Source organism: Fusarium fujikuroi, chromosome FFUJ_chr01 (assembly GCF_900079805.1).
Source record: "Fusarium fujikuroi IMI 58289 draft genome, chromosome FFUJ_chr01".
In the NCBI taxonomy this organism is placed as follows: domain Eukaryota; kingdom Fungi; phylum Ascomycota; class Sordariomycetes; order Hypocreales; family Nectriaceae; genus Fusarium; species Fusarium fujikuroi.
In genome coordinates this window covers 1,012,718-1,038,279 of record NC_036622.1, presented here as the reverse complement: position 1 = coordinate 1,038,279, position 25,562 = coordinate 1,012,718, and the positions used below count along the sequence as shown (strand labels likewise).

The following is a 25,562-nucleotide window of genomic DNA, read 5'->3' as shown; positions in this document are numbered from 1 at the left end:
AGTGCAAATACACAGTGATGAATAGTTCTATCCGATCAACGCATGTCTTCAGATCCCTCTTTTTCTATCCGTCCCGGCCATTTCAGTCGTTATTCGGGCATTTCTCATTACAGCCATCTACATGTCTATCGAATCATTGAAACGCAAAATACCATGGCTTTTCAGAACTCCATCAACACCCTTGGGTGGTCGAGGGAAAGGATCAGTCATTGGGCTCGCATCCGGTGCGTCCGATGACTTGTCTGTCACCAAAGCCAGCCCATGAGACTTGATAGCATCTACCAGTGCCGGTACCATATCCTATCGGCAGTCAGCAAACAGTTTAAGCAGAGAATAGCAGTTTCAACATACCAGTAGTCGAGAATAGCATATTAATCCCATGAAGTTATTGCTTTGGGCAATTCTCACAACCTCCTTAATAGAGGTACTGCGCCTTCCACTGGGCCCTGAGGTCTCCTCTCGTCCTAAGTCGTTACACAAGAAAACAGGGAAATTCGGCTGCTTCCAATTCAAGGCTGTACATAGTCGAGGGCTGAAGCTGCTGAATACAATCGACCGGACTACATCAGGAGCCTGTGCACGTTGTGTTCGTGCATGCTCGAACACAATAGTGAGGATTGAATCGACAAACACGTTGACGTCCAAAGCAGGTCCAAGCGAGAAAGCCTTTTCTTCCTCGGGAGTTGGGTACAGTACTTGGAGGTTAACATGCATTCCAGGGTTGAGTAAAGCAAGTGCTTCCTGAAGTGTCACGCCGGCCGTCGCAAGGATGTGATAGACCTCAGCCATGCTTTCAGCTGACTTGGTCTTCAAATTGGGAAGTTCTGCACGACTGTTGCTCCTGATCGTCATAGAAGTGAATTGTTCCAGAGTCAATCGGCAGACAGGAATATCAAGACCACCGCAGGCTATTGTCCATCTAGGCCAGAGCACAGGGACACCGTCACTGGTATACTGAACAAAGAGCCTTACATAATCGCCAGAGAGACTCGATCCAGTTACAATAGCGCTCGTTGGTTGATTGAATTGGCTTGTTGCTTTCCAGTAGGTTTCAAAGTCGGTAATCTCCAGAGGTTGCCCTTGGAATGGCTTGATGACCTGCACAGTGAAGCTGATCTGGCCAATGGCGCGAAGGCGGGGATCAAACAATGGCAAACAACATGCTGAAGAGCCCTGTAATCCCTTGAAGATGCTTGATAGGGCGACCGTCTTGGCAATAACCTTTGCGCCATATGTGGGGAACACATCGATATCGAGGCTGAAAGTATCCAAGTTGTCAACCTGGAAGGATACGATACGAGTGTCTTCTTGGAAAGGTAGAATGATATTCTTCGGTATAAGATCTGAAACTTTTGAAGAAATCGTGAGGCGAGCCGCAGGGTATTTTCCGTCCTGGAAGAAGACAAGGGGCTGTTCCTCGAAATCCCCGAAGGAGATCTGAACAACTGTCTTTGTGTCGAGGAAGTTGTGTCCGTATCGGCGCAGAGGGATGATTGGAGGAGGAAGCTCGAGTTCGGGGATCGCATCGGGGTCAAGAGACATGGGCAGAGGCGCAGTACTTGAATCCATAGGACCCAAGGCAGGCTGCACCATGAAGGGACTGGCTCGTGGGCGTGTGTTGAAAGGGGTTAGCAATTTCATACATGCAAGGTGTCCCTCCCAAGCAGCATAGTACATGGCTGGAAGGTCCTTCTCATCCACAATGCTTGCATCGACCCCAACCTTGAGTAGTGCTTGAAGACAATCGACATTGCCTTCGCTTGCAGAATGCACCAGCGGTGTCCATCCATAAAGTTTATCAATTTGGTCGAGATCAGCGCCGTATTGCTTGAGGAGCAGGAGCAGTTCTGAGGTTTGGCCAGCTCTCGCTACGAGATGCTGAGGGTAAAGGCCTTCAGCATCAGGTAGGATCTTGGCCCCATGCTTCAACAGCATCTCAACCACGGCCACCGAGCCATGTTCGCAAGCGAGGTTCAAGGGGACATGATCGGAATCAGAGAACGGGTCTATACGTGCAGATCTAGCCAGGAGAAGTTCGATGCAGTCGAGATGTCCGTGGATAATAGAGTGAATCAAGGGTGTGAAGTTGTCGTGGTCAATGAGGTCGATGGTTTTTTGATTTGCTACACGGTAGTCAGCCAAGTAAATCAACGCCCAAATATCATTCAGCAACTTACCGTCCAAGAGGACCTTGAGCATTTCCAACCTTCCATGAAGGCTGGCATAGTGCAGAGGAACCCGGCCGTAGACATCCGTTCTATCCACAACAACATTGACCGACAAGCCCCACTCCAGGACGTACTGCTTCCCATAGATGGCAGCTTGGTGCAGGCAATTTCTCTCATTGATATCATCATAAGAGTGGAGATCAACGAGACCTGTATCGAGTAGGACTCGCAGGGACTCTTGTGGAGCTTCTGAGATGGCTGCCAAGAAGGTCCGCGTGAGCCTTTCCATCAACGAGCTATCTCCATCTCCGGTGTCGTTGGCGGAGCGCATCCGTTGAAGGAGATCCTTCAGGGACTCGAGGTTTCCTGTGATAACAGTATCAAGTAGCAGTGTGTCTGCGTCCCCTTCATCAGTACCGATGAAATGCTGCGAGGTCACCACGTGCCCTGACTGAAAGTTGACTTGGATTCCATCCGACCAAGCACCAAGCTCTTGTAGACTTGTGGTGGCCTGATCAGAAAGCTCGCTGATTACCGTGGCATTGAAGAATGGCTGAACTTCGACGGCTCTTGAAAGGTAGAGCTCCTTTGTCTTGGACTTTGATGTCTTGTCCCACTTTTTGAGAATCTTTGAGAAAGCAGTACCGTTGATCTCGACAAACTGTTGGAGTTTGTTTAGGTCGGTGGCAAACTGCTGGAAGCCTTCCTCGAGGGTAGTGAACTTGGCTGAGCGCCGAGAGACGCCATGACGAGACTGTATCACCTTCTTCTTGTCAAGTAGCGTCTTGAGGCGGATTTTCAGCTATGGTATGTTAGCTGCATGTGTCATTACTACGTTTCGGACGTGATACAAACCTCGGCTTCCTTCTGCAGATAGAAGGCGTTGACCTTGTCAAGTTCCCGTTCCTGTTCCTCATTTAGCAAACATGTCGGGATGTTCATGACGAAGACGTAACACCAGAGTGAACTTACCAGTTGGAAGAAGAAGGTTGCTTTATTGGCCTGGAGAGCGGCCTGGGAATCCACGGGGGTGGCTGAGCGGAGAACATCGTTCTGCGAGGTTAGGGTAGGGGTTGCAGACAGCTTCTTGATGAGCTACATGGCAGCGTGTCAGTGGAAGAAGTCTCGAGAGTTGGTCGAAATGCAATATGGTGGCGATGAAGAAACGTGGATGTGTAGGGGAGGGCGAATGGAAAACAAGGAATTGCTTTTGGCCAGCCACTGTCAGACTGCGCAATACTTCATACCCAAGGCGATGGGGTCTGCGAATGAAGCAGGGCATATACTCGGAGAATGATAGCCCAGAACGGCAGTGGGAATAGCAAGGGCAAGGGCAGGGACACGACTAGGAAACTTAGAAGCCAGCTGGCAACCAGAGCTGAGAAATGCAGACCGAGCAACTGGAAGAGGAAGGATTGTAAGGGCCTTGGAAAAAGTGATAGTGGACCGAGCACTGCAGCGTGGGAGATGACAGCGGAGTCGGTAGATGGACGGACGCCGGGGCTCTCGGTGGCAGGAACGGAAAGGTTAAGGGGCGGGAATGACATGGGCGTACCTTTTTCAGGGCCTTATAGTTGACAAAGCTGGCAGCATATTCGGGCACCTCAAGCTGACGCTTCTGGATCTGCTTGCCAAACTTCCTATAGGAGAATGTGAGTAAGCTATGCGCTCATAGTACAGGCCATGACGGCGGAGTTGTCGTTCGTCTGTGAAGAGCTTCCAGCTCAGAGTGGGCTCTTGAAGGGTCCCTGAACCACTGCGAGCTGGACAACTGTCGACGAAGAAAACGAGCAAGGAAGTACGGATATATCTTACATGTTGCGGCGTGGGCGCCCGCGGGAGCTCTTGGTGACTTAGAGGGCAGACGAGGAAGCGGATAGGTGACAAGGAATGGCTGACTTGGGCGATCACTGTTTGGAGGGAGAAGTGAGCGAGGATGTGTGGCTGAAATATGCGAGTTTCAGTGTCAGTTACAGCGTCCGTGTGGTATCTTGCGTGTGTTTTGTGTGTATGTGCAACAGTGCAGTGTTGAGGGGGAGGGTAGGTAGGTAGGTAACGAAATAGAGAACAGCCAGGAGCGGAGACATGACCAGGTCAAGCAAGACAGAGACCAGAGCAAGGAAAGGCGTCTTTGAGAAGCTCCATAAAGATGCACATGAAAGATGAGCCAGGCATTAAAGGTGCATGTCAAAGTCGGACCAAGATCAGCTCAGCCCAGACCAGACCAGGCAGAGTTGTTGAAGAGCCCCGGTGGAGTGTGAGTTGAGACCCTGTGGATGCGTCCCGTTTCTTCACAGCAACGCAAGCAACCACTTCCAAGTAATTCCACTTCTCTTTTCCTCTCTTGCACAAGCCTGTCATGTATAGAGTGACACACACACGATAAACGCCCGGTTTCTTCAGGATCTTTGCTTGGACCTTGACCCATCACCCGACAGCCCGGTTATCCTTAGACAACGTCCGAGATCGACTCCTGTAGGGCACGTGGGGGGGGTACCTTGACCAAAGTCTATGCCATCACTTTGGCTGGGCCAGCGGCGTGAGAAAGGGCGTGAAGTGCTGACGAAAAAACGCTCGCGGATAGCGTGGCCTCCAAGTGTGTGAATATAGAAACGAGATGCAGTTTATGGGTAAGGGTTCGCTAGAATCATGAGAGTGAAGGATAAGGCAGGGTTGAATCGGATTGGATTGGATACGATATTGGAGATCCTCACTCACCAAAAGCCGAGGCACTTGCTCTCGAAGACTCAGTCAGTAAAGCACAGACCGGTAGTCAAATCAATAGTATTCCTTGATTGTTCCAAGCCTGTCAAAAGGCCTTGTTCGTTGTATGTCAAGCCTTGAAAGGGAGCGGAGTCCACTGAGACGAGGCTGGACTGGCTAAGATTGTTGAGTCCCGTAAGTTGACTCAAGTCGACGTGACGTGGATCCGAGGCGTGTTCAAAAGCGGCAAGTGATTTTAACAACAACAATTTCTTCTCTCCAATAGGAAGACCTCCAATTGTATTTGGTAAGAGAAGACTTCAGAATAAAATCAACGTCGCGGTGATGGTGTTTTTTTATTATGTCAAAAGACGAACTTGATGGGAACCAAAAAACTGCCCCTCTATGGATGCTCTAAGGTAAAGGAAAGCACAAGCTCAGCCCAGTGAGTGGCACCTGCAACAAGACGGTCAACCAAAATGGTAAAGGAACCATTCACCAAAAAGAAAGAAGCGGGGACATGAAATGACATAGATTGACTGTTTATAGCGTCTGAACTCCCTGGGTCTAAGCAGTAAATGACCTCGTGCCTTGAATGGTTTCCTTTTTACTTGCTCATTCTCCTCTTTCTCGACTCGATCACGACTCTCATGGTCCCACGAAGTTACCAGCATGGCGGGGCAATTCAAAAGTTCAAGTCGGTGACTTGTTCCGCCCAGCTAGTCCCCTAACAAGCCACCACCACTCCGCCCTGATTCGGAAGATACACTACCATCAAGCATAAGGTCCCGAACAAGCATCCGCTAATCTCAAGCCGTCCGTTGAACGATCCGCACATCCAATGACCGTCTCGTATCCGACCCCGTGCTCGAGCGACAGGCGGTCCGGCTCACAGCTCCGGGCCATATCTCCATCTTTAGCTGTGCGATGCAATGCAATGCACGAGCCTGTCTCCTGTGCATCGCAACGGGACCTGTCGGCTGTTTCTCCGCGTACTTCTTCCACTTACGTTACAATAATGATTTCAATGACCTGCCTTGTTTCCATTGGTAAAGCCGAGACGGAACGTCATGGAGCAAGGGGTCTCGAGAGGCTCCAGACTCAAGAGGGAGTGACTGTACAGCTCCTGGGAAATTTCTTATGTCATTTTCCCCCATCTCAGCTCCATCACCATAAGGACTTGCACGACTCGAGGCACGTCTCCGTTTCCTAGTTCATGAGTAAGGAATGAATAATCTTCAGGCTTGCTCTATGCCTGTCACTGTTGACATTGGTTGGGCAAACACAAAAATCCACTATGTGAGAGCTCTTATCGTCGTGTGTCCTACGGAACTGGATATGCTATGCAAGCCAAGGAACGAACACCGAGTCCGCGCCGACGCCTCATGATATCGTCACTCTAGAACAGTCACGGGTCATGATGCACAATGTGGAAGGACAGCAGAGTAGGCAAAACCAGGAAAAGAAAGGCTACTATATGCTATCTACTGAACCGTCGTGAAGTACGATCCGGAGCTATAACCATAAACAGACCACCCATGTTTGCTATGACAGCGAGAGTGGCACCAAACTCTTCGACTATGGTGCTCTCATGACTCTCGACTACGCCTTCATGACTTCCACCCTCTTCCGATCTGAACGACTGGTCTACGCCAATCTGCCACCATCTAGTTCTTCTTTGCCTCTGTGTCTTTAGACTCGCTCAGGCTATCAGCCATTGCCTCAGCAGTAGCCTTCTTCAAGCGCTCACTGTCATCAGTCTTGTCGTCCTTGGTCTTCTGATGTGTTTCCCTCTCATCTTCACTATCTCCAAGACTAAAGGGGTCGTTTTCTGCGATAGGGCTTGGCTCAACCGCCGACATGGGCTGCCACTTGCTTCCCCTTGTGCCACTCGCGGGAGCTGCATCCTTGGGTGGCACTCTAGGTGAAGAGTCATACATATTGATTTCTTCGGTTTCCTCCTTGAAACCAACTCGTCGGCCGTTGCTAGGCTTAGGCGATGTCGATGGGGGAGGGGGCTTGTACATGCCAGTATTGGCCATGGGTCGGTTCACGGGAGCTGCGAGTTGTCAACATTTGCTTCAACAATACAGGTGTCAGTACTCACTTCCATCAGAAGAAAACTTCATGCCAGCGAAATCATCGCTGAGAACTTGGGGATCCGCATCATATCGGTCATAGTCACCGCTTCGCCTGCTGGACTCTCCGGGACGACGGAAGGGCTCTCCTTGTCGTTGCGTCTGCTCTTCACTCTCATCAAAGTTCTCCTCGATCTTCTTCTTGATGTTTGTAATCCATCCGTTGACCTTTTCCTGTGTCTCGAAGAATCCCTTACGTAGGTTTTCGCGAATAACAGGGAGGTCATCGTCAATGAAGCTGTGCTCACGGTCGTCGCCCCATTCATCCTGACCTCGCTGACCCTGTCTTTGACCTCGGTTGGCAGTGCGCGACTCGTAGGCACCAACATTGTCGTAGTGTTCTGCAAGCTGGCGTGCATATAGCTCGTCTGCCTCCAATTGCGACATCTGAGTTCGGTTCTGAGGCCTAGGGGGTTGAGGCGGGGGGACTTCGTCGGCGGGTTCGTTTTGCGCAGCATCAGGATCGGTCATCTCTATGCGTATATCAGTTTATCGTGCCCTCTAGTCAGAGTTTGTATAAGCGTACCTAAGAGAGCATGGAACGCAGGCTCAACGCGACCACCACTAGCTCTCAACACAGCCTTAATAACACTCAGCTCTACAGTAGGGAAAGCTTCCTTGAGTATAGTCTCATTCTTTTGCGCTTCGGAAACAGGTCGGGGAGGCTTAGGAGGCGCTGTCTCGTTCGTGGGTGGTGGTGCCTGAGTCTGAGCCTGGGTGGTAGTGGTGTTGGTCGCAGCAGCGGGTGTAGTGTTGCTATCGAGGACGCCAGATTCCTGAACATCATCATCATCATCGAGATCAAGGGGTTGCGCAGTAGTAGGCGACTCAGGTCCGCTCTCGGCGATGGCCTTGTTCTGGTAGGAGAAGTCATGTTAGCACAAATCCTCTAACATCAGCCATCTAAGACAGTTCTCGAAAGGAGTAGTAGTATACCGTTTCTCCAGGGGCTGACATCCTGATCGCACTTGTCGTTGGTATGATTTTCTGTCAGTCTGAAGTTATCACGAGTTCACAGTCGAGATTCGATTAGAAGTCGGTTGAAAGATGGGCAATATCCAGGGAAATTGGGGATTTCGCTTCAGCCTGGCCCTGCTTGTGATATTAAGGTTGAGGCGCGAGGGGTCAATCAGTCTACACGAAGCTGATGACGTTGACCCACTCGCCACAATGCATTCTCAATGGGGAAGTTGCTCTGATTGGCTGTAGCTCTGACAGCAGTATCAAGTCTAGGGTAACTTTTCATGCGTCTCATGAAGCTTGAGTTTGGCCATAATGCTTCATGCAAAATGAATCGTGTTCAAACAAGCTGAGTTTTGTGCGCGCATAACTAGAGGAGAAAACACACAGATGGCATGAGAGGCTCTGCGTTGATCTTAAGAAAAAAGGGTCCTAAATCTATTGAAATTGTTTGAGCCAATTCAAGATGGCAGACCTGGATCTAGACGCAGCTTTTATCCCAGCTCTTCATAAGCCAGCAGCCTTGCTCCCAATTGCAAAACATCGCGAGAGCCTACTCTATGTGATTGAAAAATACCAAGTCACCATTGTTATAGGCCAAACCGGTTCGGGAAAGACAACGCAAATACCTCAGTTCCTAGAACGAGCAGGATGGTGTTCAGGCGGAAAGATCATTGGCGTCACTCAGGTAAGTAAATACAAAACCATGTCACCACACAAGCTGACGTTTCTCAGCCTCGTCGTGTCGCAGCAACCACCGTTGCTGTTAGAGTCGCCGAAGAAGTTGGTTGTGAGCTTGGCAAAGAAGTCGGATACTCGATACGGTTCGAGGACGTGACCTCGGCATCAACAAAGATAAAGTTTCTCACAGATGGCCTCCTCATCAGAGAAGCTCTCGTCGATCCATTGCTGACGCGTTACTCGGTTATTATGGTTGATGAGGCACACGAGAGGTCTATCAGCACTGATGTCTTGTTGGGCCTACTGAAGAAGATTCGCCGAAAGCGACCCGAGCTGCGTATCATCATCAGCAGTGCCACTCTCCAAGCTAAGGAGTTCCTGGAATTCTTCACAAGGAGCAGTGATGATCAGCCAAACAAAACAGACAAAAAGGATGACACCGGGGCCATCGTCAGTCTCGAAGGAAGAACATACCCAATAGACATACTCTACTTGGAGTCACCGGCAGAGAACTATGTTGAGAAAGCAATCGACGTGGTCTTTGATATCCACACCCAAGAGGGCGAAGGAGACATCCTAGTTTTCCTGACTGGCCGAGAGGAAATCGACAATGCGATTCAAGCAGTCAGCGAGCGCATGCTTGATCTTGGCTCAAAACACGGTCCCTTGATGCCATTGCCATTATATGCTGGCTTGTCTACCGAACAGCAAATGTATGTTTTTGACAAGCTACCCGAAGGCACACGAAAAGTTGTCTTTTCTACGAACATCGCCGAAGCATCAGTCACAATCGATGGGATTGTCTTCGTGGTGGATAGTGGATTCGTAAAACTGAGGGCGTATGACCCAAGGACTGGCATAGAATCACTCACTGCTACAGCGGTATCAAAAGCAGCCGCGTCGCAACGTGCTGGACGAGCTGGTCGCACAAAACCTGGAAAATGCTTCCGACTTTACACTGAGCAGAGTTACCAATCGCTGCCAGATGCCAATGTCCCTGAGCTTCAGAGGTCGAATTTGGCACCTGTCATTCTGCAACTCAAAGCTTTGGGAATAGACAATATTGTGCGGTTCGACTTTCTATCTCCGCCACCGTCTGAACTCATGGCCAAGGCTCTTGAGTTGCTGTATGCTCTAGGAGCTTTGGATGAGTATGCCAAGCTCACTCGACCTATGGGCTCAAGGATGGCCGAGTTGGCCGTTGAGCCTATGATGGCGAAAACCCTCCTAGCAGCACCGTCCTTTGGATGCCTCAGCGAAATGCTTACTATCGCGGCAATGACCAGTCTCGGAGGCAGTGTATGGTTCTCTCACGAAGGCGAGAAAAAGAAGATGGAGACATCACGCAGAAAGTTCGCCGTGGATGAAGGTGACCACTTGACTCTCCTCAACGCCTACCAAGCCTTTGTTACAAAGGGACGAAAAGAAGCAAAGTTCTGTCATGAGAACAACCTCAACTTCAAGTCCATGAGTCGAGCAGTCAGTATCAGAGCTCAACTAAAGCGGTATCTTGAGCGATTCAGCATTAATATAGATGAGACACTCGCTGGACAAGCATCACCGGAGGCGAACGTCAAAAAAGCAGAACAGATCCGCCGTTGTCTTACATCGGGCTACTTTGCCCACGCAGCAAGGATGCAGCCAGACGGAACGTTTCGCAACGTCGAGGGCAACATGGTCCTTCACGCACATCCAAGTTCACTAATGTTCAACCGCAAAGCGGATTGGGTCATCTTCCATGAAGCAATGGAGACGGGTACCAAGATATTCATCCGGGATGTCACCAAGATCGAGAAAGGATGGCTCTTGGAATATGCGCCAGAGTTTTACCAAATCACGACAGATCGGAGAGGGTGAGGGGCTGGATATGAAGGGAAATGGGGCCATCGATATGTGAAACTGCCAGGCCGGGGATAACTGGGATGGTATATGAATGGCGGTTTCAAAGCTTCGGGATCAAGGATAGCAATGTTGGTTAAGGTGTGAGGCATTTCCCCACAGTGAAAATATCATTTGCTTGATTTACAAAAGTGAGATGACATTACTGGAGGAAGCCTTGGCTGGTCAAGGGAGACCTTGATTCCGATATGAACTGCTATGGATATCCATGGATGTTAAGCTATTAGCTTGCCTGTCAAACACTGACCGCCATTGGATCAGACGAAACCTAATGTTGATGTTTTCGTATGGTAATAGCAAGGATGACGGTGAACGGGCCGAAGGCAGGGCAAAACAGAGTTCAAAACAATCCGCAGTAAGGAGTACATATTTGCAACATGTGAAGGTAAGAGTGGTGATAGCCTCGTCTCTGGGATGTAAGGGAGCTTGATCGTCCTGACTAATATTGGTGAACGGCTCAACTACCTAATAATAAATCATCCGGCTTCCCCGGCGGATCTATGTGATATGCCGTGAGATGGCACGCGGCCGAAGTCACTGAATCAAAATTACAAGCTCCATATTGACGTAGGCGAGTGATTGGTAATTCCTGCAAAATTGAGCCATTTTAAGATTTTTTTTTCTCTTCAATGTTTTGTTTGTGCGTGCATATGTAGGCAAGCTGAATACTAATGATAAGCCAGCAGGATATCGGTGACGGAGATGAGGGCAATATGCATATCTCAGCACTAGACAGCGCATAGTGGGTGAGGTTAAAATTATGACCCACGATAAGCCAAGACCACAATGCAAGAATTCTGATGTGGGAACGATTCAGCTTTTGTGACACCGGCGATATGCATCTTGATATGAGGGAGTTGACGATCTCGAGCAGCCACTTGGGGCTAGGCTGATAGCCAGGGGCTGAAACCGGGAAACAGACGGTGTGATTGATATCAAGTTTGACTGTGTTTGCGAAGTGAGAAGTGTTTTTTCGCTTTCATTTCAGGTGGCTTTTCACTTGTCTTGCCTTGTCTTGTCTTGTCTTGCCCAGGATGACAGTCTCATCCAGTTGACCGGTAACAGGAGAGGACAATACGCTCTCGGGTTGTTACTGACACTGTCTCGAATGACTCCGTCCAAGACCATCGAGACCGTTCTCGATAGATAGAGCTCCGTATCTATTGAACTCTCTCAACTGCGTACCTGCAGCAGCCATTTCAGTTGACATGATATAGCCCCTGACGCCACTGCGGATAGGCGGGGAGGCTTTCTCCCCCCTTTATTTACTTTCCTCTTCGGGGCTTGGTCTTGTCAGAGTAGAGCTGTTCCATGACGTCCGTTGGCTGGCCTTGGTCCCGGGCCTCCACATGATTGCCGGGGTTAGCCTGGCTGCCGCTCGCGTGCCTTGCATGAAGCGCTCATAACTTAATGCATTCTTTGTGATTTTACTGGTCAGGGGTCGATTGTGCATCTGGGTTATGCGAGATTGTGTCTGGTTGTGCACCCGCAGGCGCATGCTGATGATTCCCTTTGGGCTCTGCTGCTCGATATGACTGGTGGTTTTTTATGCGGGCGCTAACGGGGTGGCGAGGGCAAAAAGAGACTTTTTGGAAATTAAACGGTTGATAACTGAGTTCTGTTAATTGATTGATTGATTTTCGGATTGCTCTGCTTGAGAGAGAGTTGGTTGTTGTTGACTGTTGTCTGTCTGTGGGAATGCGGTCAATGCCTTGTTCACCAGAAGCAACCGACCTAGTAATGAGCTTGTGCACTGAACATCGTACAGGGCTTCCATGACGAGATTCTTTTCTTCTGCTCTGACCATGGCCTCGTTGCAAACCCTTTCCATGGGATCCAGTAGGATGTCCACCTTAATCTCTCTTGGAGAAGACCTTGGAAGGGGTCTGGAAGTGAACAAGGGGTTGACCACCAATCCAATGGTTCAACCTGGTGTCACTCCATCTCGCTCCGTGTGAATCCCCTGGTTGGGATATCGGTTAAGAGCTATGCTAACTAAAGCAAGGCTCATTCATTGTCTGGGATGGACGGGACCTGACCTGATCCATGAGTGGTCATTACCCCCCGCCCCTGGCCTGGTTGTCTGGGCCTGTGTTGGACGGCCCCTCAGGCATTAGTCCGCTGGGAGAACAGCGAGTCTTGTCGCTGTAGCAGGTCATCTCAGGCCCTAGAATGACACTCCAGGTACCGGCTTTCGAAGCTGTCCTTGGTGGAGGTTCTAACTCCTGTGCCTCTCCCGTCGTGCTCCACTCCTACACCTCCACCCACTCGCTAGCCTCCTCCTCCTCTTTACCTACTCTCCTTCTCTCGTCCATTCGTCGTTCCTTTCTTTCGTTCTCCAACTGTTCATCGATCGACGACGACAGCATCATATCGTTCTGCATTTCTGCCAAAGCTGCCTGCCAGCGGGCTCGTCACTCTTTTATAAAACACTGCTTAATCTAGAGTCTTGTTTACAACAGCCAGACTCGAGTCATTCGTTTCGTAACGGTCTATTGCTTTAATGACCTAGTCCCTCTTTACACAACAACAAATATCACAGCCACTCGCTCACTCGCTTTTGCTCGCTGGCTTTGGCTTTGTCCAGTCTTGTTCTTCTCGATATTGCGGTGCCCAACATCTGCTCTGACGCTTCTCGCGATCCTTGGACGAAAACGATTTCAGATTCATTCGAATACCGTATCAAATTGGAGACGATAATACTCGACGCGTGCCAGCCGTCTACCGACATTGTCAATCGCATTCCAGCTTAATGGCTACGACAGTTGTGCTTGGAGTTTAATATTCGACAATTCTTAATATTCTCACGCCCATTTCACTTTTTCGCGGAGGAATTCACACTTGACGATCAACATCTCTTTGTTTGTTTGGAAGCTTTGAGTATATGCTAGCGCATATAACGCCAACATGGGGATCGCTCATTACGAAGGTGCTCGCCTTCGACCTCGCACCAACATTGAAGATGTCTCTTCAGCTTCCAAAAATGGAGTCGCATCGTCTTCCTCGATCTTTCGCCGACTCATCACTCGAGAGAACTGCCAAGCGACGGACAGTTGTGCCGCAGCCAGCGCCAACACGAACTTGGTAGTTCCCATCGTTGTCGCTATTGTGTATGCTACCAACCACGCCTTTATTTTGTCGATTTCGGATGGTCAACTGGATCGCGATATGCTGACTATGTTATGTGTAGGGTTCCTATCGTTCTTATCGCAATCTTCTTGTACTACCTCCACCGTAAGAACATGAAGAGGCAGATGCTTGAGGATATCAATGATCCTCACAAGAGCCTGGACTTTGGGCTCGACGGCGCCGGCGGAAAGAAGTCTACCCGTCGAAGTCTCTTTATGGGAGGGGGTGAGAAGGGCCTCAACCATAAACCCAGTCAGCTCTCGATGGATATGAACCTCTCTTCGCCCTACCTGCTGCCACCCGGTCTGCAGGAGTCGCGAGAGTCGCTCAACTCGTTGGCTAAGTCTTTGGGAAATGATAATCAGGACCCTTACCAGTATGTCGCGACCATCACGCAAAGCGAGACCGGCTCATTGCGGTCCTTTAATCCCAAGGATTCCCTCTCGCACAATACTAAATTCAGTAGTCCTCGTAATTCTGGCAAGCCTGGTAGCATGAAGATGCCCCCATCTCGCATGAACTCCCTGCCCGAGACGCCTGTCTCTGCCACCGACTCCAAGGTCGATCCTTTCGGGACTCCCAAGGCGCCTGCGCCAACCCACCAGCAGAACTCTCACTTCGACGAGAAGGATGGATTCCAACCTGCTCCCATCATCCCTGAGATTGGAGTGGTCTCCGATTTTGATGAGAAGCATGACGGCGCCTCCGTACAGCCACCTCCCGCAGTGAGGAGCAAGACTCCCGAGTTTGAGTTGCCCAACTTCTCCTCGGAGCCCGCCAACGATTTCCCTCTACCTCCTGCCAGGGAGCGTGAGGCCACCGGTCTGGGTTTGAACTTCTCTCTTCCTCAGCCTAAATCCCCAACTGTGACTTCCCCTGATGCTCCCAAGTCCGCTCCTCTCCCTCACGACCGCCAGAGTGATGGTTCCAACTACCAGTCCTACACCCCCGCGGCTGACATTTCAAGTTACTACGAAGACCACGAGGACGATTCTCGTGGTCGTACCATGCAACGTACCTCATTCGTGGAGGATACACCTCAGTACCAAGGCCTAGGAGTTCCCCAGCAGGATAACAAGAGACTCTCAGTTGGGTTCCGTCCCCTTCCTCCGGATGAGATCACAGAGTCTGAGGACCCCGAATACCGTGCCAACCGTATCCGTTCTTTCTACAAGGAGTATTTCGAGGATACCAAGGAGGCACCCCCGCCTATGCCCCCCATGCCCCCAATGGCCCAGGGCAGACCCGGTCCTCAGTATTACGAGGATGTTGACCAAGGCTACATGATGGGCGGTGATGGAGCTTACTTTGATCCTGAGACAAATGCCTTCGTCATGCCCTACGCTCAGCCCGTCACTCGCCGTGCCATGACACCTCCCCCAGCTGGCCGCCGCCCTGGTCCTGGCCGTCCCGGACCTCGTCCTCGTGGTCCCAACGGTTCTATTGGTGGTATGAGCTACCAGAGCGGACCTGGAGGACGTTCCCGCGCTGGTTCTGCTCTTGGCCCTCGACCTGATTCTTCAGCCTCAGCTCGCATCCGACAACCCCCCAGGAAGAGACTTCCACCACCCGCACCCTTGACCACTCTTCCAACTCCCTCCAAGCTCAAGGATGATAATATCGCGCTCATCAACGCTGCTGACTTTGCTCCTCCCAGCACCATCCGTGACACTGCAGCAGGTCGCTCTCAAAGTCCCTTCGGCGAGCGACGACCTTACTCGCCTTCCGTTCCTGCTGCTCAGACTCTTGTCTCGCCTTTCGAGGAGTTGACCGCTCTCCCCAGCCCGTAAGTTCCACGCCACTACGCAACCAGACAAACTTTAGCTAATGTACAACAGCCATCTTCTCCGCAAATCCAGCACATTCACTGGGCTTGACTTTGCACCCCCCAAGAGATTCAAGGATTCCGACACCATGAGCGACGCTGGAAGCATCAGGAGTAACCGAAGCGGCATGTCTCAGGCTCAGCTTGGTGCCATCCGTGGCGGAGCTGGACGTGTAAGTCGCCTGCCTGGCGACCAAGTGTTTACCCAACAAGCGCTGCAAGACACATTGAAGCCTTCATGGGGAATCCGACCTTGATAAAAGGTAGTGCATCAACACATTCAGTGGATTGGCCTATGCATGGGCTGCCACTGACATGTCAAAAAACTTTCTTAGCGTTGTCTATTTGACATTGCATTACACACAGCGTGCGCCGGTCTTGGTCAACTTTATACATTTCTTCACTTCAAGGGCGTATTTTAGGGTCATGATGTCTTGCGATATTTTCTTTCACACTGGGAACCTGCAGGCTTGCATATTATAGAAGGTCTTTGGAAACCACACGACAAACTAGATGACGACTGCCGGCTCGGACAACGTACGTTCGGCCGTTGTATATAGGTCAATTGGATCTGGCGTTGATCACTTCAACATGGCCATCTTGTTTCTACCATTTTACTGCTTACTTGGAACTGGATAGAAACTACTGTGAGATGTGTGGATATGTTAATGTATAGATTGTGAGCATCCGAGTCCAAGTAAGTGGTTCGTGAGAGTCCCAAAAGGCAGCTCGAATGATTTCCGTCTACTGTTGGATCATCAAGCACGCCAATATCGCAACACCACCGATCCTCCCGTATTGAGTGAAGTTATGATGTTACATATGGAGTATCACTCAAGCATGGCATAGCACGATTGGCAGATCGAAAAGAAGAGTTTGATATCGTGGATACTCAAGATCAGCGGTCTCTGTCGAATCAAGGCTTTGTTCCTGGGGCGATACGACGACACGCGATCAAGTTACTATTTTTGGTCAATGCTGTGCTTTAGTCGCTGCGGAGGCCAACGCCACCGGGGCAGAGCGAACCAGGAACTAAGCTACGATGGGAGAATGCTAGAGCTCACAGTAGCAATTGGTAGATATAATTAACGGACTCATTGATTTGTTTGTATGTGAATTGAACAGCCGAGTTGATGTTCAATCGCTGAGTCGAATTGCGCTAGGTCATGGAAGAATGAGGCTGGCTACTGAGAGGGCTGATTCGGGTGACGCTTACGTAGCGTCTTAAACCAACTCCCCCTCTAAGCTATCCCCTTCCAGCACCAGAATCGAGAAACGTGGATGTCTCAGATTTGACATTCCAATTTGAAGAGAAGGGTTTCGATTCAGAGTGCAATTCGATCTCGAGCCGTTCCTCCATGTGAGTGTTGGCGTTGGTTAATACTTAACAGCCAGCGTCGCATCGCATCGACTTTTCAGGACATGGCTCCGAGATTACAACCAGAGTAAAGCGTATAATCCGTCCGCTATAAGACTGAGGCACGTGAGGACGTAAGATATAACTTTTGAGGTTTACAGCCGAGGAGATTTGATCAGATCAGATAGGAAAGCAGAGTCTAGATTGTGCCCGATGAGTGCAGACGTACATTAGAATGACATTCCATTGCTGCACGTTGAGATTAAAGGGTTCCCGGCGCGCTATAGAAATGCTTCAATGCCAACCAACGACATGTGATCTCTCTCACTTACGAGTAGCCCCTCGAATCTCCTCAAAAGAGAAGAGTAATGTCTGCGAGGTATTCAATAACGGTTATTGAGATGCCTCTTGGAATCTGTCAGTGGAACTAGAGTTGAAGGATTTAATTACTTGGCTTCATCATCATGACGTTGTGAGCCATGTGGTGAAACGACAATCAATCTTGAGGGTCGTGAAGACCTTTTCCCACGGAAAAGTTCATACAGCTGTTCTTGTATTATGAGTCTACAGCTGTTGGTGGTGGTCGACGTCTTGTGTGGTTTGAGCCTTTACATTTGGATGCGGGAAATTAAAGCCCCCTAGCCGATGCAAGGGAGACTGAAAGTTAATTAGTTATATGCCTAGAAATTAAATGTCAACAAAGAAATAATTGTGTATATCATAATACTGCACAGTACAAGTAACTCTGAATACTTGTAAATAATCTTGACCTCTGACGTTTTCAGGTCTTGTCGCTCCATTGATCGTCCCGAAGCCAACACAAACCAAAGAGTCACTGCCTCGCTGGGTGGCTCGTATATCGTCTTGGGGGCCTCGGGGAGTAAGAAAACACCGGACCTTAATATAGGGTGTCAAAATAAACACAGCAAAAGATATCGTAAACTTGGTGATAATATTATAGAAAGCTACCTAAATCTTTTTGTCATTTAGGATCAAGGCCCTGAGTTTTCTTTCCTCCCCTAGGGGGGTCTCCAAGCCAAGAGACCCCGGCTAAAAGACAAGATCGAGAGAAATGGCGATATGCACCTCATTAGCTGCGGGTGAATGTGGCTGAGGAATATAATCATCTTCCATTAGACTTTTGAATAGAAAATGGCTGTGTCTAAAGGCCCGATGCTGATTCAAAGACAATCGTGTGGCACACTCTCTCAGCTTGTGACCTCTTTTTCCTTCTGTCTTCGCTGCGTCTCTCTCTCTCTCTCTTTCATATTACACACGTACAATACGTTTTGTCTTTTGTTTGTTGATCTTGACTCTTCTTGTGTCAAAGCGAGTGGACCTGGATAGCGTATACGCCTCCCGAAAGCAAACCGGCACCCGTTTTCCCTTTATTTTTAGTCGCCGTTCTCAACAGTGAGAAATATATTTCTTTAGGCTAAACCAACGGTCGATGCACAGTTGAAGTTGAGTTGAGCCGAGTTCCTACTCAATTAAGTTTGTGTGTACATATAGGTAGCCGGCACAAACTCTGTTAGGTACGTACGTTACCCTACTCTTGTTACGTTACGTCAAATCCAGTCCCAAGCCCGTTCAACAAGAGCCTTGGAAGAAGGCGAAAAAAGAACTGGATCTTTTGCTCAGGCCCAGCCCTGGAAGTTTAGGTTCATGGCCCCAGGTTCAGGTCCCGGTCAGTGGCCGACCCAGTAAAAGCCTCCACCCCGAACTGACCTCCAGCGGCCGCTAGTACGCTTCAGTTGGGCTCTTTGCTGTCCGTGTCGTCTATGTTTTCTGTCTCAAGTCTCACCCCCCGACCTTCCAAATCCAATCACTCACCCAACCCAGCCTACCAGCCCAGCTCAGCCCAGTTCTAGTTAGCCAACCTCATTCTCGTCTTTCATCTTAATCTTCGCTTCTCCTCTATTTCACTTCTTCTCATACATCACCAGGTCAATTTCGAAATATCGCTTAATCAATCTCGACGCGTCCTTCTTGCGAATTACCTCGTTACTCCTTAATTCTCAAACGGATCGACGGTCGGTCAACAGTTCCAAAGGTACGCCGTGTCACGATACATTGCATCCAATCCGATGCAATTGTACCTGTTGCTCGCTCGTTTTTCACTATCAATCCTTCAATCCAATTATCCCTCGACGATCCCCATACAAGTCAATTTGAGGTCCCAGTTTGGATGAAACTCGTCGCCAATATTGTCTCCCATCATTCCGACCTTGTCACGTCTATTCCATCAACGACTCCCTTGTGTTGACTGTCTTGATTCGTTGCTGCACCACCTCCCTTGCTACATGTTCTCACTATTCTTGAACAAATTCTGAATACCCTCAATTCTCAATGCGAGTCTTACCTGGTCGCTAACATGATTCTCGATCATAGACAACTCCCCGTCGTGAGCACGCTAGACTTAGCCATGTCCACGCCGGGTCAAGGCACTCAGCCCACAGGGGCGTCGGCCCCTAACCCATCCTCTGTCGACAATAACAGCAACGCCAACCAACCTTCGTCTCCTGCTGAGAACTCATCACCAGCACAACCCGCAACTTCGAACCCAGCTTCAAACAACAGTCCTTCGGCCTCGCAGCCGAGCCCATCTACCGACGAAACACAACCAGCGACTAATGATGCAAGCCAAGCATCCGATAACGCCAGTGCCTCTGAAACAGCTGCACCTGCGCCAACATCTGATAATGCATCGCCTTCTTCCGACCCCTCGCCCTCACCGACGAGCTCCAGCAAGTCAACTCAAGCAAAACCAACTACAGAGGCAGCAGACGCATCCTCAACCGATGACAGCAATGATCGACAGAGTACTACGGAAGAAAGCGAGGCATCTGCCACTGAAATCACCACATCTGAGGTTTTGTCGACTATTGTCACCGTAACGGGTAGCCAGGGACCCGAAACGAGCATTGTTTTGGTTACCGCGATTCGTACACAGAGAGTTACCGCTACCGAAGCCTCCGCTTCCGCCACCAGTACCGACGATGCTGACGCCATCGGTGGTAGTGGCAGCGGAAATGGAGGTGGTGGTTTGAGCCAGAAGAGCAAAGTTGCTATCGGTGTTGCTGTGCCAATCGCTGCGATTGCCATCCTTGCGCTCCTCGGTCTCTTCTGGTGGAAGAAGCGCAAAACTCGACGACAAGCCGAAGAGGAGCGACGAAAGGAAGTCGAGGATTATGCCTACAACCCCAACGCTGACCCCACGATCCCTGCAGTTGGGATGGCAGATGGTGGCTATGAGATGAGGGAAGATGGCTCTTCTGGGTACCGCGGCTGGGGCAACACTACTCTTGGCTCTACTGGTCGCAAGGCTTCTACTACTCTATCTGGTGGTGTCACTGGAGCCTACTCAGATATTACTTCGCCTACTCGAGGCAACATGTCAGACGGTCGCTCTGGCGAGCCTCTTATGGACGGCTCACACTCGCCAGAGGGCGAAATTCTCGGAGCAATGGGCCCTTCTGCTGCTAACAACCGAGGCGCAGATGTGCATCGTGGACCATCCAACGCTTCCTCCTCTTACAGTGCTGCTGGCCGATCCGATGCTTCGGACCCCATGGGAGTACCATATGGCGCTGGTAACGGGTACTACGACCAATACTCACAGAACCCTTATAGCGACAACGGGCCACAACAGGCAGTCATTCGCGATAACCCGGCACGACGAAACACACGCATTGAGAACCCGTCTCACTACCCACAGCAGAGCGCGGGCATTTCACAAAACTTTTAAACTCTCACTTGATCCTCCGTGCTACCTAATTCGGTCACCACGACTTTTCCTATGTCTCTAGAAAGATACCCACGCCTTTCGATAACTCTCGCTAGGAGGTGGAATATGCACTCGAACGGCGTTTCACACTTCCGGCTTCTCCTTTATTTCATCAGTCACCTATGTTAAATAGGTTGCAACTTAATCACTCACTTTTTCCGGATCCCCTGCGTCCCGTTAGGGGAACCTTTTCCTTTTTGGCTACCACATCTTCAAAACGGAGCATTTCTGGTTCTTTTTTCTTACTTCCTATCTCGCTTCAAAGGGCACCAATGAGAGGGTGGTAACCCTTGGAATATGTTTACATCATGAGGTGGAATCTGTACATATGAGGAACGATGGAGTTATCTTGCCCTCTGTCTGGGATGATTGGAAGGGCAATTATTATTCGCCTGGTAATATTTAGGGTCAAGAGGAAGTGTAAAAAAGTTTATGTCCAAGCTGAAGAGTGGTGGGGATGGTGTGTCAGATGAGTTGTGTAAGGGGGATTTGGTGTGGTCTTCTAGAAGTCACCGGTTGAACAATGTTGAAACGTGGATTTATAGAGGTATATAGCAAGCGAATTGACGAAACGTTATGTAACAGTATTTATATGATCAGTTGTTAACGGCGTGATGCAAGTGACGCCAATTCTGAACCCCAATTTGCCTATCATCTACATTTCAATACCTCTTGTCTCTTTGTTTGAGTACACAGTGTATGGATTTAGAACCGTACATGGTTGATATGGGCGTCGCAGAGGAGTAATCTGAGCCTTTATTGAGGCATTTGAGAGAAAAGCAAGGCTTGTTACAGAGATGAAAGTGAGCTTCCCTGGTGCCAATCCTGGTCGACAGATACCTCAAGTGGCTGGTCTCTCAGTTCTTGTATGGATGCCAACGCCCATTAAGCCAATACTAACCAGTCTATGGCACTCTTTGGATGAGGGACACGAAAAGACATGCAAAACAATTCTGGGATTTTATGATCTGATGATAGTCTCTGAAACTAAGTTTTGCAGCAGCACACAGCGGTACAGTCTCTGGCTGCGTGAATGTTCTCTGATACACCAATGTCCTTCGAAACCAACGGACAAACGCCTAAAGATAGAAACCTTCGAAGCAACAATATCGCAAAAACAAAAGTGCACATAACCAGTGCTATAACTCCAAGCCTTCCAAACTCCAGGCTTAAGGCAAGTAAATTAGGGGGAATGAAATGCCTCTACTCCACGAGGAAAGGCCTTTGCAAAATGTGAGACCAAGCACTTGCCTGTATTTGAAGCGATCAGTGTCCCTTAAGGGACTCCAGCATGGCCAACTCCTTACGTCGTTTCTTCTCTGCCCATTCCCGACTCGCAATTCTAGAGCGCTCCGCAGCCTGCTCACGAGCAAGGCGTGTTGCTTCTTCACGTTCGCGCCTCTCACGCTCTCTGTCTCGTGTGAAGCTTGTGTTGTCCCGCTGGAAAATCTCCTTCCCACGAAGTCTCAGTTGATAAGCCTCTTCTGCAGTGAGTGTAGTTCGCTTTCCACCGCCGCTTCCTGTAGAAGTTGAGGTAGCCCGGCTAAGATCTTCTCGTGATGTTGCAGTGGAAAGGCGACCTCGACTCTGGGTAGCCGGAGCCTCCGACATGGTGGGTGGTCGTGGGCCCTGCATTGACATACGCTTTAATTTGGTTGAGGTTGATGTCTTAGTTGCCTCGTCTTGCGGGAGCTTGCCTTGTCGAGCAAGACTGGTAATCGTTTCTCGCGGAATGCTACCCGGCATTAAACTATGGCGCACAGGCCTCGCTTTGAACTCCCGTTTCTTTGTTCCTCTTCTTCTTGTGCCTTGAGCCGGGCCTCACGCTCCTCACGCTTACGGCGAGAGATCGCCTCTCCTGGAAGCTCGAAGTTCGGCTTGGTAAGTGGCTTACTAGACTTTGGTCTCGGAGGAGGCGCATAAGCTTTCTGAGCCTCAGCCTGTTGGGCTCGACGAGCTTCGCGCTGTTCCTTCAGGCGTCGAGAAACAGCCTCACCAGGAAGCTCAAACTTGGGAACAGTAGGAGGCTTTGTAGACTTCACAGGCGCCTTCAACGGTGCGGAGTGAGAGTTGGTCAGCTTTCCGCGTGCAGCAGTCTGTGGTTTTGAATTCGGGATGATGTCGGAGTCGTCCTGCTTCTTGTCTCTAAATACCAGAGAGGTTGATCGTCGAAGAGGAAGCTGTGGTCTTTCAGTCTGGTTGATGCGGACTGTGGAAGACATGCCGATGACTGATGCTCTCTTCGAAACGGTCGGCTTCTTACCCGTGGAGGGTGGTTCGAGATGCTTGTTACTGGGTACAGTATTCTCAGGCACAGGAATGCGTTGTGGCTGGGTGAAAGCCTTGATGGCTTCGAGCTCATCCTCAAGTTTATCAAGTTCCTCGAAAGAGTCCTCGATTCGGGGCACCGAGAAGGATCCGGTCCTAGAAGAACCTGCGTAACTACTGCCTCTCTCACTAATCAAAGTAAGAGAAGGCGAAACAGGCTCTACCGTCTCGACGACCTCGGGAATCTTAAGTGGGACATTCTGATGAAGCTCATATGCTGGAGGCGGAGGCAGTGCCATCTTAACTTGAGAAGGATCAAATCCCAAAGCCAGATACTCCTCAGCAATCAATGGTGTGGCTAGGAGATTGAAGACGTCAGCTTTGGAATTGCCGGCGGGACCCGGACGTCGTGACAGCAAAGTGCAGCCATGAACCGCTAACTCGACGTCGTGGCGATCGTTCTCACTGTCGTCCGAAGAGCCATGGTCCTTGGAGGTACTTGCTGGCACTGGAAACGCCACGAGCCATTCAAACTGACCTGCTAGATGACTCTCTAAGTTGTGCCCAATTTGAGGCTCTGCATTCAACAACGGGTGTGAATAGACTGTGGTTCCTTGTGGGCTGTGTTAGCAGATTGTACAACAATGGCGCAGGAAATTAACAAGCTGTGACTTGGAGTGATGATGAAAGACGCAAGAAACGAACCTGGAGAAGGTAGCTTGTGTGAAGTTAAAGCTGAAGGCCCACTGGGTGCAGTATCAGAGTCGCTGGATTCAATTGATTCTTCAGGAACCGCATCGAGGAGTTCGAAGCTGTCGGAATCAACGAGTGAGCGCCGTGGCCCTCGAGATGTGATTGTCTTTGTCGGCAGATTGATAGGACCGGTCTTCAAGTACAATTTCTGGTTTTGGTTGTTCTCCCTTCGAGACGAGTTCCAAGCAAGACTCTTGTTATGAATTTGATCAGCTGAAAGCTCTTGAAGAATCCCTCGAGATGACGGAGAGGGAGAGGGGATTGAAGAGGGACGTGTATCAGAATTGGGCTCGATGAAATTAACATCCTGGCTGGCCTCGGGCCTTGGAGAGACCAGGGTCTCGTTAGTGGCACGGTGGACTTGGGGTTGATGACCCATGATAGTAGCCATGGATGCGGATATGGATGTGGAAGGCCTCTGAACAATGAGCCTCTTGGACGGAGTTCTCGATGGAGCCGAGGGAGACCCCTAGGCTAACAGCGAGGCTAGAAAGCCAGGGCTGAGCTGTGAGAGGCTCTTGGGAGACAATGATTAGAGATTGGAGCGCCACCAGACGTTTCGTAGTTCAAATTCCAGGGAATATTAGCCAGGGACCTGAGCGCAATTTCACGAGGAGCAGGGATAATAGTATCAAAGCGACGGCCAACAGCGGGGCCTTGTCTGAGTGTGATAAATGCAGAGGCCAATGTGATGTGATGGATGTGATCAAAATTGATGAAACCGAAAACGACCAAAATATCTAGCAATGGTGAACGGGGAGAGATGATGAGATGCTGATGTTGATGATGGGGAGGGGAGGGGAAGAAAGCTTGTAAGTTGGGCAACGTCAATAAAAACAAACAACAATAAGAGCCACGGCAACCGCAAACCTGCATATTGTCACCCTACCTACTAGTTACAGTCTTTCGCAGTTACAGGCTGTGCCTTCTTTATATTGTTACCTCCATCAGGCATTTCGAATACTCTGAATCTCTTTGTTGTTACAAATCCAACAGCCAAACGCCATCTGAACTCTATCCATAACCGTAACCTTCATAAATCAATTGTCGAGTCATGTCTATCATTTCACAATTTCCACGGCTTTTGTCTCCATCAACTCAAGGTTGCGTCTCATTGGTCGACTTATAAGATGACTGCCCCAGAGCGGGAGTCCCACTGTGCAGCTCATACGTACATAAGTTCCAGGTGGGTTATAACTACCTAATCACTTCAGCTCCAGATGTGTCTAAATAGAAAACTCATCATCTCGGTACTGCGTCTAGCCTATTAGACAGTTAAATATAGGTAAACCCGGTGATTAGAACAGCCAACATCTAAACTTTCTCAAGTCTTTGGAATCTCGAAGTCACTACCAAGCCTGCCACGTTCCAGACCATTACTGTCTGTATGTACGGAGTATTCTTGGGCTTTCATCTCGTTGCCTAGGGTTGAGTTAATGAGATCCACTTCTACTGCATATGCAGTTCCAAATCACAATCACAAGTAGATATCCACAATTATACTTTGTATCATGATGATTGCTGTAAAAGTATCACCCGAGGGCTCAAATTAAGCCAGTAAACTCCCAATATTACGTGAATTTTCTTTGTCCTTACTAGAAAGTCCGGAGGAGGGTTGAGGAATCAGCCATGGAAGAGGACACAAAGTACATAGCCACCTATATCGTTGCTCCATACCAATAAGAACTCTATCAACGAAGTTAGGTAGCTACTAAGCCTGTAGGACCTGGCGAGGGAATCATAGCTAAACACACTCGAATTCCTCGTTCAGCCTGCGATAGCTCCACCAGATCGTCCTCGGATCGAAACTTTTGTTGCCTCTTTTCAGCCAAACAGGGGATCAGTCAACGCCGATGCCCCCCCTTCAACGGACCACCCCCAAGCCCCCCCCCCC

General features: G+C 49.7%; 6 protein-coding genes; 3 read left to right on the top strand and 3 right to left on the bottom strand.

Moving 5' to 3' along the window:
* Positions 1-117: 117 nt before the first annotated feature.
* On the bottom strand, positions 118-3,715 carry FFUJ_01754 (probable Nuc-2 protein; the record flags this gene model as incomplete). XM_023575184.1 has 6 exons in its annotated part: positions 118-300; positions 352-2,123; positions 2,178-2,970; positions 3,024-3,074; positions 3,141-3,263; positions 3,416-3,715. The coding sequence occupies 6 exons, from the start codon at positions 3,713-3,715 to the stop codon at positions 118-120; spliced, it is 3,222 nt and encodes a 1,073-aa protein (XP_023423840.1).
* A 2,823-nt stretch (positions 3,716-6,538) lies between these two features.
* FFUJ_01755 (related to CUE domain protein) lies at positions 6,539-7,966 on the bottom strand (the record flags this gene model as incomplete). XM_023575173.1 has 4 exons in its annotated part: positions 6,539-6,930; positions 6,979-7,482; positions 7,536-7,866; positions 7,946-7,966. 4 exons carry the CDS (start codon positions 7,964-7,966, stop codon positions 6,539-6,541), a joined length of 1,248 nt encoding a protein of 415 aa, XP_023423839.1.
* A 469-nt stretch (positions 7,967-8,435) lies between these two features.
* FFUJ_01756 (related to ATP-dependent RNA helicase) lies at positions 8,436-10,507 on the top strand (the record flags this gene model as incomplete). XM_023575162.1 has 2 exons in its annotated part: positions 8,436-8,657; positions 8,705-10,507. The coding sequence occupies 2 exons, from the start codon at positions 8,436-8,438 to the stop codon at positions 10,505-10,507; spliced, it is 2,025 nt and encodes a 674-aa protein (XP_023423838.1).
* Positions 10,508-13,456: 2,949 nt separating this feature from the next.
* FFUJ_01757 (uncharacterized protein) lies at positions 13,457-15,760 on the top strand (the record flags this gene model as incomplete). XM_023575151.1 has 3 exons in its annotated part: positions 13,457-13,659; positions 13,740-15,464; positions 15,517-15,760. The coding sequence occupies 3 exons, from the start codon at positions 13,457-13,459 to the stop codon at positions 15,758-15,760; spliced, it is 2,172 nt and encodes a 723-aa protein (XP_023423837.1).
* Positions 15,761-19,285: 3,525 nt separating this feature from the next.
* On the top strand, positions 19,286-20,608 carry FFUJ_01758 (uncharacterized protein; the record flags this gene model as incomplete). The annotated part of the gene is made up of 1 exon (XM_023575140.1): positions 19,286-20,608. One exon carries the CDS (start codon positions 19,286-19,288, stop codon positions 20,606-20,608), a length of 1,323 nt encoding a protein of 440 aa, XP_023423836.1.
* A 1,305-nt stretch (positions 20,609-21,913) lies between these two features.
* FFUJ_01760 (uncharacterized protein) lies at positions 21,914-24,059 on the bottom strand (the record flags this gene model as incomplete). XM_023575129.1 has 3 exons in its annotated part: positions 21,914-22,358; positions 22,409-23,528; positions 23,621-24,059. 3 exons carry the CDS (start codon positions 24,057-24,059, stop codon positions 21,914-21,916), a joined length of 2,004 nt encoding a protein of 667 aa, XP_023425605.1.
* Between the last annotated feature and the right edge of the window lie 1,503 nt (positions 24,060-25,562).